Below are 12,924 nucleotides of genomic sequence, written 5' to 3'. Positions count from 1 at the left end.
GGTTTTACTTGACCCCCAAAGAAAATTTACCCCTGATTGTTCGGGGCATCCGCTCGGATTGGGGTAGGTTACGGTTACTTTGTTTTGATTGAGAATCATTAGTTGAGAAAGTGACGGGACGAATAGGCCTTCGGATGAAGTAGGGTGTTTTCCCGTAGATTGGCTTGTTATTTGCTAGTGGGCTTGCCCCAAGTGTTTTTTTTGGGATTATCCCCTTTGTTCCTGAAATACTACCCCTTTCAGTGTTGGAAAAGGAACATTAATATGACTTTCCGGTTGACATTTTTGATGATATTTTTGAGGGAACAGCATAATGTCTTTTATATTATTGTTGTGATGATTGGTGAGGTGAGTGATCGAGAGACTCAGAGGTGCCTTGCCGGAGATTGAGAGTGACGAGAGAGACTCAGGGTTCTGCACGGAGATTGAGATGAGAGAGACTCATGTTTCTTCGCCGGAGATTGTGAGTGTTTGTTGCTCATGTTTCTTGCGTCGAAACAACGGGAGTGTCCGACGTCTTAGTGTCTTGCCGGGATCGTGAGAGTGTCTTCGTGATCCGAGGTTATATTCGGAGCGAGTGGTACATGGACTTCGCGGCGTCCCACGCGGGGTCGGGGCGCACGGGGCACGTTGTTGTGCATGTGTGTACGGGAGTGGAGTGTAGAGGTGACTATTGCATTGCATTGCATTGCATTCATCCTTTTATATATTTGACCGATCATTTGGTGAATTATATGTCGTCTTGGTGATTTCATGATTTTTACACCTTACTTGTATTGATATGTGACCATACCTGTTTGCTCTATGTGCTACTTGTTGGTTTTGACTTCTTCGTACGTTATCTAATCATTGTCGACCATGATGCCTACCCACATGCTGTTGTACGATACTACTCTTCTTCCGCACCCTTTTGTTGAGTGCGAGTACGATCCAGTGCTCCGGCTCTAAAACCCCGTGGTCGAGCATGCGAGAGTGACATCTTTAGTTATTCGGGGTGAGCTACCGTCATCCGTGGCCCCCGGGTAACCTCCTATTATCTATTTCGTTTTTGTATTCGATTTCGTACAATATGTAGCCTTCGGGTATTTTCAGACATTCACCCTATGTTAGCGCTCTTGTACCTTTGACCCGTATTTTTGGATTGTCGTGACATTTCTTGTTATGATAAGTATTTAAAACTTGATAACTTATTCTTAAAATAAATTTTCCGCTTATTTAACTTGTTATTAGTAATGTGGTTCGCCCACTCGGTGGATAGTGTAGGTGCCACCACGACTCGTGAATTGGGTCGTGACAAAAACCGGAGTATGATGTGTTGTGGCACCGTCACGGTGGGGTGACCACGTTCCCGAGCCCTATGCATGACTTTTTATTTGCATTTTGTATACTCGCATTCCGCACAGTTTGATCTTGCTATTTCGTATTTGTTTCGTATCTTCCGACTCCGGTTATGGTTTGGATTACCGTACCTCTCGCTTACATACTCCGCACTTCTTTCGCATCGACCCCTTTCTTCGGGGCCGCGTTTCACGCCCGCGAGTACGTACGCTCGATTGGAATCCTCCGGCTTAGGCTACCCATTCTCGCTTTTGGAGTGCCCCCCGATCCCGAGCCACATTTGGTATATATGTTTTGTTATGTATATTCTGTACATTGGATCGTTCGAGCACGGGGCCCCGTCCCGTCATATGTTCGTATGTTCCCGTTTTATCCGTGTAGAGCTCGTAGTCATATTTGTGGGTCGTGGGTCCGGTTTGTTCGTATATGATTACTCGATATGCGTCCTTAAGCGGCCCCGTTGTTGCTATGGCCGATATGGCCCACATGTTTGTATGTATGTGTATGTCTGGGCGATGTGCATTCCGCCAGTTTTGATTTTGATATGATGATTCTGCACGGCGACCGCTAGGATAGCATTCGCTTGCAAGATTTGTGCGATGTACGCTATCGGCCATCGACGAATAATATCCGTTAATGGTTCGTAAGTTTGTTTGGGTGCCTAGGTAGGGCACCAGTCACGGCCCACGGGGCTGGGTCGTGACATTGTTGTGGCTCTACACCTAAAGGTTTCTTTCCTTCTATATGTTTCTTGCCTTTCTTTCCACCTTTGACCTTAGATTTTGGAGAAATATCAGCTTGTTTGCATACCGCTAAGCTTCGCTTTCACCGTACCCTCCGTGTCATCCTCATTAATATGATAATTCTCTTTATCCTCCAGATGACCTGCCTATTTTTCCAAAGATTATGGGAAACAATATCATGTAATCTCTCGGTGATGGGGGAATCAATCTTCAATAACGTGTAAGGCGTCGAGCTAATAAACTACTGAGAACAATAGCATTTTCAGCAGTTGGTTGAGGTGAATGGAGTCCACCTCCCCCTAGATCATTTGTGCCAACACTATCTCCAATCACCACATCACCTCCCATATCCTTTTTCTCATCTACCCTATCCCCCCATTTATTAGAAGGAGAACTAATTTCTAATAAACCATCATGATTTACTACCACCTCCTCTTGGTTACTGTGAACTTGTCCAGTTCCCCTTTTATTCTCAGCTTCCTCTCTATTTACTAAGATCTCCTTCTCTGTGTCTACTCCTTCTTCTATATTGGATGTACCTATAGGTGGCACAACTTCTTGAACTTGGTCTGCTATATTAGGTTGTTGCATTATATCAAACTTTTCAACCTTGTCCTCCTTCTCCATGACTTCAGTTGCAGGAGAGCTATCCTCTACTATATTAACATTCAACCCCACAGTGTTAACTTCCACCTCTTCTACTTGCAAGGTTAGTTCATTATCCACAGGTTCTACTCCTAGTTCTACAACCCCTCATTCTGTAAAGCTTCATAAGCATTTTGACTTTGAACTTTTGCTACATTCCCATTTATAGGTCTCCCATCTATAAACTTGTCTGGATTTTTTTCTTTTGTAAACACCCTCTTATCTTTGACAGTATTCCAATCTTCAGGGCCTCCACCATATCTCCCCCTGGTCTTCTAAAATTCCTATGATGCCCCTTATTTGGCTGAGCATCTTGAGATTCTGCAGTCTTTCCCTTGTCTTCTTTTTCTATATGTACCACTCTCAGTTCTGGATGTAAGATCCTACAACCTTCTTCATTATGACCCTGCAACTTACACCTTGTGCAGTATTTGGGTAATACATCATTCTAAATTTGTACCTTGACAATCCTAGAAATACCAGGCTTCTCATCTGTGATCTTCATGTTAACTACTTTTGGAAGATTAGCAGCAAGATCTATTATAACTTTAACTCTAGCACAGTTTGGTCGAGTTTTATTAATTGTGGCCATATCCAGATGCAATGGTTTACCAACTAATGATGCTAGAGAGAATAAAGAGCTCTTCACAAAGAAAGTTGGCAATAAATTTGGAAAGGATATCCAAGCCATCGCCATTGTAGTTTCCTCATAAATTTTGAATCTAGTATCATATAACAAAGGCCTCATCTGGTACATTTCTCCATCTCTCGACTTAATGTAACGAGCCGTCTTGCCATCATCTATAGGTAGTCTTCAAACCTTTCAAACCTCATAAGGATATGTCTATTTCTAAACAATCCAATACGACAGTCTCCTTTAATCCCACACTGCAATGGGATCTGAGTCCTCAATTCTTCAAGTTCCGGCCAGCCATATGAGAACTTACCAATTACAGCATATTGGAGCTTCTCAATTATGTTCATACGATCAACTTCAACTTCTGCTTCTGTCCATTCCACCGCGTGTTCTCCATCAACTATATTGACTGATTTGATTGGAATAGGCTCAATGACATTTTCCATCATCTGCATGGTGTCATTACCATCTTTATTCACTATTGTTGCAAAGTTCTTAGTACGTGTCTGTTACACCCCAGAAAATTTCGTGTTACTAAGGCTGCAGACGGCTTAATGTGAGCTCAAGGAGGAGCAAATATTACAAGTATAAAGGATGAAACTCTATTGCATTAGCATGAGGATAGCATGAGTATGATATTTGAAATTCATACAGTATGATTAGAATGATACGTTAAAAGATATATAGCCCTCGTAACCGTAAGCTGAGGTGGGGCCCGCATGATGGGATTTTTATAAAGGACATATGACAAGTTATATCGACAACATATGTGAAGTTAAACACAACTCAAGAAGGAGCCTTGAGCCAAATCCAAGTGTAAGCCCTCCAAAAAGATATTTTTAAGTTATGTTTTTAGGTGATCTGACTTCGGGAGGCCATAACCCCATCATTATTTGGGAATTTGGGAAAACTTTAAATATAAAAGTTGTAGATAATTGAATTAGATTTCCAACCATAGGTTGTGTGCCTTCACACGATATAGGGATAAAAAGTTATGGACGTTTTAAGACAGAAAGGTCAAGTTGGGCAGTGGGCTCGGCACAACCCGACTCCAAGTTGGGTCAGGCCCACTTCCCTTGCTATTTAAGGGAGGTTTTAACCCTTATCATCCTCATTTCATACCAAAAAGTCCAGAACATGGTAGAGAGAGTGAGTGAGGGGATTTTAGAGAGATAAAGCAAGGGTTCGATCAAGTTCGAGGCCCCGAATCCCGAGGCTCGTGAAGGATAAAGTGTAGTACGAGTTGTCGTCGTCGTTTTAAGCTAATTATTGAGCTTGGGGGATGATATTTCGTGGTTGATCTACTGCTAAGGTATGTATAAGGTTCCTTTTATGTTATTAAAGTGTATATTTAGAGTTTTAACGATTAGAACGACGAAATAATGTTAAAAGCTCGTTTGGCATTTTTGGGAAGTTTAAGGCGGGTCGTTTACATTTCAGGAGTTAAATGGATGGAAATATCTGAGTTATGATGTATATTGATTGTCGATATTGTTGTTTGATGTTGTTGTTGATAATTTAGCTGAATTGGATTTTCGGGTTTGTCCAGTTTATAAAGGAAGTGCTGTCAAAATTCGGTTGGAAATAGAGATAAGTTTAAGGGATTAATTATAAGGATATATTGGATTGATTGTTGGTAAATTGATATTGTTAATAGATTAGCGTGACCCAAAGATGGACTGTGGTTAACTGGAAAGCGGCAAAGGTATGTAAGGCAAACCGTTTTTCCTTTGGCATGATTCTTGTTGTTATTCGTTCTATATGTACTCCATATGATTCCATTATTAGACGAGTAAGGTCTAAATGTTTATTGTGATGGCTTATTGATATTGTACTCCTATTCTGTTCCGAAAGGAACACCCACAAGGTGCCAAGTTGAGCTGCGTATATGGTTTTACTAATGATTTTGAGGAAATGAGTTTTATGCTAAAGGAAACATAAAGTTTGATTTTCAAAACCACTTCCAAGAGGGTGTGAGATTTTACTACTTCATTTCATTTACGATTTATGTCTACATTCCATAGTATCATCCCTTTGTATTGATATGATCATTTATCCGGAAGCGGCCATCCGAAGGGACTATTGTGATACTAGCCGGAAGCAGCTGTCCGAAGGGACCATTTCGTTAACATGTCGGAAGCGGCATGTGTGTTGGATTGCATTATTTACTTAAAGATTATTTTGAGACTTCGTGTGCCCATTTATGTTTCTTCCAACGAAGGTCACAGTATTGAGTTAGATCGTGATTTCTTCTCTCCTAAGTCAAATTATGATTATGATTTGTTACCACCTTACATACTCGACATTGTCCATACTAACGTCCTTTTTTGCAAGGACGCTGCGTTCATGCCCGCCTCCGCATTGTTTGCGTTAAGTGTATAGCTAGGATGCTTGGACGTCACCGATTGGCAAGTTCCACCTCATTACGGAGCCGTGCTAAGTCATGTATAGATATGTATGATTATGGGTATGTCGGGGCCACGTCCCGACTCATAATGTTCGGTTTTACTTCTTAGAGACTTCGCAGACAAAGGTCCTATGGTATGTTTGTCGAGATGTCGACAAAGTGATGTCAGTTGAGTCATTTGTGGATTTTAAAAGAGTATGTATTTTAGATGATTTCAGATGGTTTAAAGTACTTATTTGATTGAAAGTTTTCATAATGGTTAAACAGATAATGATTTCAATTTGGAAAAGTTTTATGTTCTTAAAAGTTTTTGAAATGACATGTTTTGATAGAGCGAACGACTGAGGGTTCGCTCGACTCTGATGAGAGTCGGGTGCCCGTCATGCCTTACCCTTGTTAGGGTGTGATGGTGTCATCGTGTCTGCATGGTTTTCATGGCTGTTAGGGTTAGGGTTTTTAGGGTTTATGGAGCAAGATGCTGCCATGTGAGGGTTCATGGAGGAAGAAGAGGTGGTCAAAGGAGGGAGTAGTGTGGAGGAGATTGCCAAAGGCTGGTTAGCCACCTTGGCCGGCGCCGCCATGAAGGTTTAGAATAATGTTAGGGTTTGTATGGGAAGAGGAGAGAGAAGGGAGCTTTTTTCGAAAAATAAAGAAAAGATAGATAATTTGACACAACTTACCTATGAAGTATATTAGTATGCCTACAAAAACTATTTTCCATACTTAAAAATATTTTTTTAAAAAAAACCTTTTTCTAAACTTGGGTGGGCTTACGTAGTGTTCTACTTGAGTCAACGCCTTCGGATTTTAACCTAGGTGTTCTAGTCTGAAATCCGAAAAACGCCCAATTTTGGGCAAAACTCTATCATTTTTCGTTTCTTCAAAAGGAGTGTTTTTGGCATGAATAACTAATTTCTATTTGCGAAAATATGAAACAAAAACTATTTTTATCACAAGCAATTTATATCTACAAAGGCATATTATTAAAACCCGTAGGTCATCCGTATTTTACGGATCCTTAGTACCGGAGTGCCTAACACCTTTCCCAGGGGATCACCAGAACCCTTAACCATACTTTGGTTAGATTAGGATTCTTTTAAAATTTAACCGTTTTGAATGAACCCTTTTCGAACTGGTTTTCCTAATTTTCTAAAAAATTAGGTGGCGACTCTAAAATAAGTCCATTTAGAGCACTATCAACGTAGAAGTCTATTTTTTCCTTTTTCCTGGTACGATTAACAACTATACTTCTCCGGACACTTTCCTTTTTAAATGAGGCAAGTGTAAATACGAATCGGAAAAAATACGAACCACTACAGTGGAAAGGCGTCAAAAGCCTTTTGAAGACCCTAGTCCCGAAGGCGAAGCATCCCAAGGTGACCATCAGAGATGCCCCCCAGTTCTCCTTCCTGAGTGCGTCCGGGCTTGGCAGCGAGGACTCTAGCAACTCGGAGGATGGTGGTGATGAGAAGACTAGCCGAGGAGCGGCTTAGAGATCCCTCCCCCCTCTTTTATACCAGCTTTGGTTATACCTTGCCCTTGCAGGGTTTTTTGTTCAGACAAATTCTTGCTTTTGGTTTTTCTAGAATGCTTGGATATTTTCTTTTTGTTGTTTTTGGTGCGGGTGCCCTGGTTTAAGGGCCCTCATAAGAAAATTTCCCTAGTCGGGTGGATGTTTTTATGAAGGTATTTGCTTTGAAATTGGCTTCTTCTTGACTTTTGTTGACGAATTAAACTCGTTGGGAAAATAGGGAGAAGAATGGGGGGTCACTAGTCTGTGGTACCACTATGGCGGTTGCGCTATAGCGATGACAGTCTCGCTATAGCAAGACTGTGCAGAAACTTGGGCCGTTATAGCAGACAGATACTCGCTATAGCGAGCCCGCTGTAACAGTCTCCATACCGCTGCAGCGGTGCTACAGCGTCAGTGGGAGAAAAATTTTGCTCGCCAATTCAGGTCACGTAGGGGCTCGCTCGTTTGCTTAACGCATACCCACACAGTTTTCACCTAACGAGTACGAATGCGCTATCTACTTGCTAATCTTCCTAGAATAAGAACACAATTCGTAACACTTAGTACTAGCACGGAATTCCGGTTTGTTCACACAATTAACATGTACCTACTCATAGAAGGTCTTCCTTGAGTCAATATAGAGAGACACCAATTGGAGTCGACAGATACCAATTAGCCCGTCAAGATACCAATTGCTATCACCTAGATAACAATTGGAATCACCCAGATACCAATTGGATTCACCTAGGAGACGCCGTATTAGGAGTAGCATGATAGAATGAACGAAGGAAAACTTCTAGATGTCCGATAGCCACTTGCAGAGGGATATCGACGTCATCGTACCATTCCACAAGACTCCGCTGGACATTTACTCTTGTAATTGTGAGACCGGTAACCTACGCTCTGATACCAACAGTCACGACCCCAACTTACGGGCTGTGCGGGCACCTACCATATTACTAACTAGTAGGCGAACCCTTACCAACTAACCCGATTGTCAGCCAGTTTTATTAATAACAAATACTTAATGATCACAAATTGAAAAGTAAATGCTCATACAGACTCTGTTATTGATACAAGAAAACTGAAAACTGTCACGCCCCAAAACCCATCCTAGACGTGGCCGGCATTCGAAGTCATGAACAACCTCGAAAGAACCTAAAGATGCAACATTTAACTTCTAGAACACGCAAGGTTTGCTACTCAAACGCCAAAGAATTTGTAGATAAGCAACTAACAAATTAAACAAAATATCAATTATTAAATAAGCGAAAGTCTTGATAAAGGTATAACTTAGTCAAAACAGCAAAGCCGAAGCTTTAACAATAATCCTCCAACTACCCACGGAATACATGTAAACTATGGAGCTTCTAATAGCTATGCATAAACCACACCCGAGTAGTGAACCCGCAATAGCCACTCTTCCTCCCGAATGGCTAGGCATTACCACACTAGGTTCCATAGTGACTACCCTTCCTCCCGGTTAGCTAGGCTAAACACAACAATAAAGTTCATAGCATAGAAGCCGAATCACAATTCATCTCAAGGTAGTCACATCATCAATTAGCATTTAAGTTCATCATGCCATTACAAAGATGCATCGTTTCCTTGATAATCTTGAAAACGTTTCCGCTTCCTTAAACAAGGTTCGATTGTTATAGTTCATCATAAAACACCATTACCGACCCTTAGCCATTATTGATGATCATCTCTTTTAGAGGAAAACGATTAGAACTACGTATACACGTATAGAGTATAATACAATCAAGGTTTAATGTGAGATTGTCCCTTCACGCACACCAACCACACTCAAAGCATGAAATAGGGTTTAAAGTATGAAAAGTTCACCTTTTTATTCAATAAAGAGCTTTTGAAAAGGAGACACACATCCAAAATAAGGTTTTCAAAAGAGACATACCTTAATTAAGCCTTATGTAACTCAACAATTCACTTTTACAATGAAAAACACCCAAAACCCTAGCTTGAGTCACTTGGAGAAAATTACCTTGCAACGTTAGGTTTTTCATTCAAGAATCATGTTAAGAATCATGGGTTTAATGCTAGGATTGATTAATAATGTTAAAGATGTTCTTACCTTTATGTTTGAAGACTTAGAGGGAAGATATTCGCCCTTAGGGTTTATGAGAATGTGAATAAGTGATAAAATTAACTGAGCCCGCTTTATATACACAAGGCTGGAGGTGGGTGAAATACGCCCAAGGAATACGGGTCGTATTTCAAAATACGGGCCGTATTCTTTGGTCGTATTTTACATTAAGAAAAACAGTGGGCAACATAGGGAGGCGGGTGAAACAAGACTGGAGCACCCCAAGGTGAGGAACTTGGTTAGATGAAACCTTTATCTAACAAGTCCTTTAATTGGTCTTTTAATTCCCTTAGCTCCACTGGAGCCATACGGTATGGAGGAATGAAAATTGGTTGGGTGTAGGGAATAACATCAATCCCAAAATCAATGACTCTATCAGGAGGAATACCAAGAAGATCTTTAGAAAACACTTTGGGATAATCACTAACTATGGGAACAGATGCAAATTCAGGTACTACAACTTTTGTATCATTAACACAACACAACACACACATAAACCCACACACACACACACACACACACACACAGAGAGAGAGAGAGAGAGAGAGAGAGAGAGAGAAATAAAGAGAGAGAGAGAGAGAGAGAGAGAGAGAGAGAGAGAGAGAGAGAGAGAAAAAAAAAAAAAAAAAAAAAAAAAAAAAAAAAAAAAAAAAAAAAACCTACCCTGGGCCTTATCAATTTCACCCTCCTAAACAATAATAGGTTCATTAGGAAAGGCAAAACAAACTAACTTACGGTGACAATCCACATTAGCATAACAGGCGGACAAACAATCCATCCCCATAATGACATCAAAATCCACCAACTCAAGTTCATATAAATCAGCCATAGTCTCACGACCCTTAATCACAATAACACAATTTCTATAGACCCTAGAAGCAATAACAGGAATGTCAAGGGGTGTATCGACAGCAAAGGGTTCCAATAGCCGTTCAGGTTCCATACCAAAATCGAGAGCAAAATATGGTGTCACATAAGATAATTTTGAACCCGGATCGATCAACGAATACGCATCAAATGAGCAAATAGTAAAAATACCTGTAACCACAACGTTAGAGACTTCAGCTGCCTCCCTACGAGTCAACCCATAAAGTCGAGTTGTTCCTCCATTAGAAGTGTTAGCAACTTCCTTTCCTTTACCATTACCACAAGCATTCTGATTATTAGCAGCATTGCCAGCAGGCAAATTCTTAACAGAAGTAGAAGCAGGTGAATCATTCCTCTGATTGGACATACTAGCAATCTCACGCGGCCATTTTCGACACTCTATTTTATTGTGGCCTCTAATCCCACAGTGATGACAAATACGATCCTCCCACATAGCTGGTCGATTACTACCCTGAGAAAATCTGCTTTGATTATTATTGGTTCGCTACTTTGTCTACCAGAAGGCACACTGCGTTAGAATAAGCGCTAGACTGAGTAGATGCTGAGTACCCTTTCCTTTGTCCTCCATTAACATTACCACTAAAGCCACTCGCAGATCGGGCCTTCTTGTTTTGATCTCTCTCCAACCTCTCCTCGTTCTTCCAATTCTCTTGTTGCTCAGCAAACCCAACTAATGATGAGAAAGTGCAAGTAGAAGACATAGCAGCAGCAGTAGCACATGCAGACTTAATCCGTAGGACCAACCCATGTACAAAATGAGTCAACTTATGCTTCTCAATCAGAATCATGTACAGTGCATACTTTGATAGACGGGTGAATTCTAAGCTGTATTCACGAATAGATTTTGTACCTTGCTCAAGTTTCTCAAACTTGGTAGCCATAGCAAACCTTGTTCATCAGACAGAAACCTCTTCATGAACGCTTCCTCAAATTCAGCCCAAGTAGGAGGTACAACATTATTACCTCTTTTAGACCTCACACCTCAAACCAAGCGTGAGCAACGTCTTTCAATTGATATGACGCAAACCTTGCAGCTTCAGAACCTTGGGCATTCATTTCCCTCAGTGCCTTGAAAGTCTCATCCATAAAGTGTTGGGGGTTATCAGATTCTCGTGACCCAAAGAACTCTGGTGACTTTAAATCCAGAAACTGCTTAAGCCTACCTCCAATATGAGATTCCATACCTCCACGCTGATGCTGAGAAGAAACTAATGTAGTTAGCATTTGGATCGCTGTCTGTATTGACCCAATCTCAGGTACACCCGTAGCAGAAACAGCAGGAGCAGGCGGTGCTTGAGGTGGCCCCTGATTCCCAGCATTATTCCCATTACTAGCATTTGCTCCCACCATTATTTCTGCAAGACACAAATTAACGAGCGAATTAGAACAATCCTAAAAAGACTCCAAGCTCTACAACACAATTTAGAATCAAGAAGAATAGGAAACACCTACAAATGTCCTAGGAGTTTCTCGGTCATGCAGGTGATCAGGCTGCACAAGAAAAACTCCACTGGACATAGCTCCACAAACACCGACTGCAATCCTAGGACGTATATAAACCTAGGCTGTGATACCAAGCTTGTCACGCCCAAAACCCACCCTAGACATGACCGGCATCCGAAGTCATGAACAACCTCGGAAGAACATAAAGATGCAACATTCAACTTCTAGAACCCGCAAGGTTCGCTACTCAAATGCCAGCAATTTGTAGATAAGCAACTAACAAATTAAACAAAATATCAATTATTAAATAAGCGGAAGTCTTGATAAAGGTATAACTTAGTCAAAATAGCAAAGCCAAAGGTTTAACAATAATCCTCCAACTACCCACGGAATGCAGGTAAACTATGGAGGTTCTAAGAATAAAGAATGACCATCTAATCATCGGGACGCAGCCCGAAAAATCAATATAAATAAATGGAATGAATAAATAGAGGATGACCCGCGAATGAGCATATGGGCTCACCAACTCAACAAAGAACAACAAGTTCTCCTAGAGCTTTATTCTCCATGAACCTGCTCTTCTTCGTTACCTAACATACCATCAAAAACAACAATGATATGCCTGAGTACTTTGTACTCAGTGAGTGCCTCGGGGACAATATGACATTTAAAAATCAGGTACAATAATAAGTAAAGAAATTAGTTCTGGAAACCATGTGAAATCATTGTTAAACAGTTACTCAACTTGGTTCAATATGCTTGTCAAAATGAATGAGAATCCCCTGTTTATCAAGTCTAAAACTTTCAGTTATGTCCTTTCAATTTGCCAGATTATCATCAGTAATACTTTCATAAAGAGATAAAGATATCACACATGCCAATACAGGCCCAAGAATGAATCACATCGAAGTAATGACCTTTAAGGTTCCCTAAACATAACTGCGCACCACACCGAAATATTAGACTCTCGGTGGCTATCCTTCCTCCGGAATAGCTAGGCATAAACCACACCCGGGTAGTGAACCCGCAGTGGCCACTCTTCCTCCCGAATGGCTAGGCATTACCACACTAGGATCCATAGTGACTACCCTTCCTCCCGATTAGCTAGGCTAAACACAACAATAAAGTTCATAGCATAGAAGCCGAATCACAATTCATCTCAAGGTAGTCACATCATCAATTAGCATTTAAGTTCATCATGCC

At 41.0% G+C, this 12,924-nt stretch overlaps 1 protein-coding gene across 1 annotated transcript; it reads right to left on the bottom strand.

Annotated features, from left to right (window-relative positions):
- Positions 1 to 9,629: 9,629 nt before the first annotated feature.
- Positions 9,630 to 10,624, bottom strand: LOC132031617 (uncharacterized). The gene is made up of 2 exons (XM_059421584.1): positions 10,126 to 10,624; positions 9,630 to 9,817 (listed from the first exon to the last, which is right to left on the bottom strand). Exons 1-2 carry the CDS (start codon positions 10,622 to 10,624, stop codon positions 9,630 to 9,632), a joined length of 687 nt encoding a protein of 228 aa, XP_059277567.1.
- Positions 10,625 to 12,924: the final 2,300 nt, after the last annotated feature.

Source organism: Lycium ferocissimum, chromosome 9 (assembly GCF_029784015.1).
Source record: "Lycium ferocissimum isolate CSIRO_LF1 chromosome 9, AGI_CSIRO_Lferr_CH_V1, whole genome shotgun sequence".
NCBI lineage: Eukaryota > Viridiplantae > Streptophyta > Magnoliopsida > Solanales > Solanaceae > Lycium > Lycium ferocissimum.
The sequence above is the reverse complement of the archived record's forward strand: the minus strand, read 5'-3'. Positions and strand labels throughout refer to the sequence as shown.

Coding starts and splice junctions, on each gene's coding strand:
- LOC132031617 (XM_059421584.1), bottom strand. CDS start 10,624: ATGTCCAATCAGAGGAATGATTCACCTGCTTCTACTTCTGTTAAGAAT. Junction 9,818..10,125: donor TGCTAATGTGGATTGTCACC/GTAAGTTAGTTT, acceptor CTGTTCCCATAG/TTAGTGATTATCCCAAAGTG.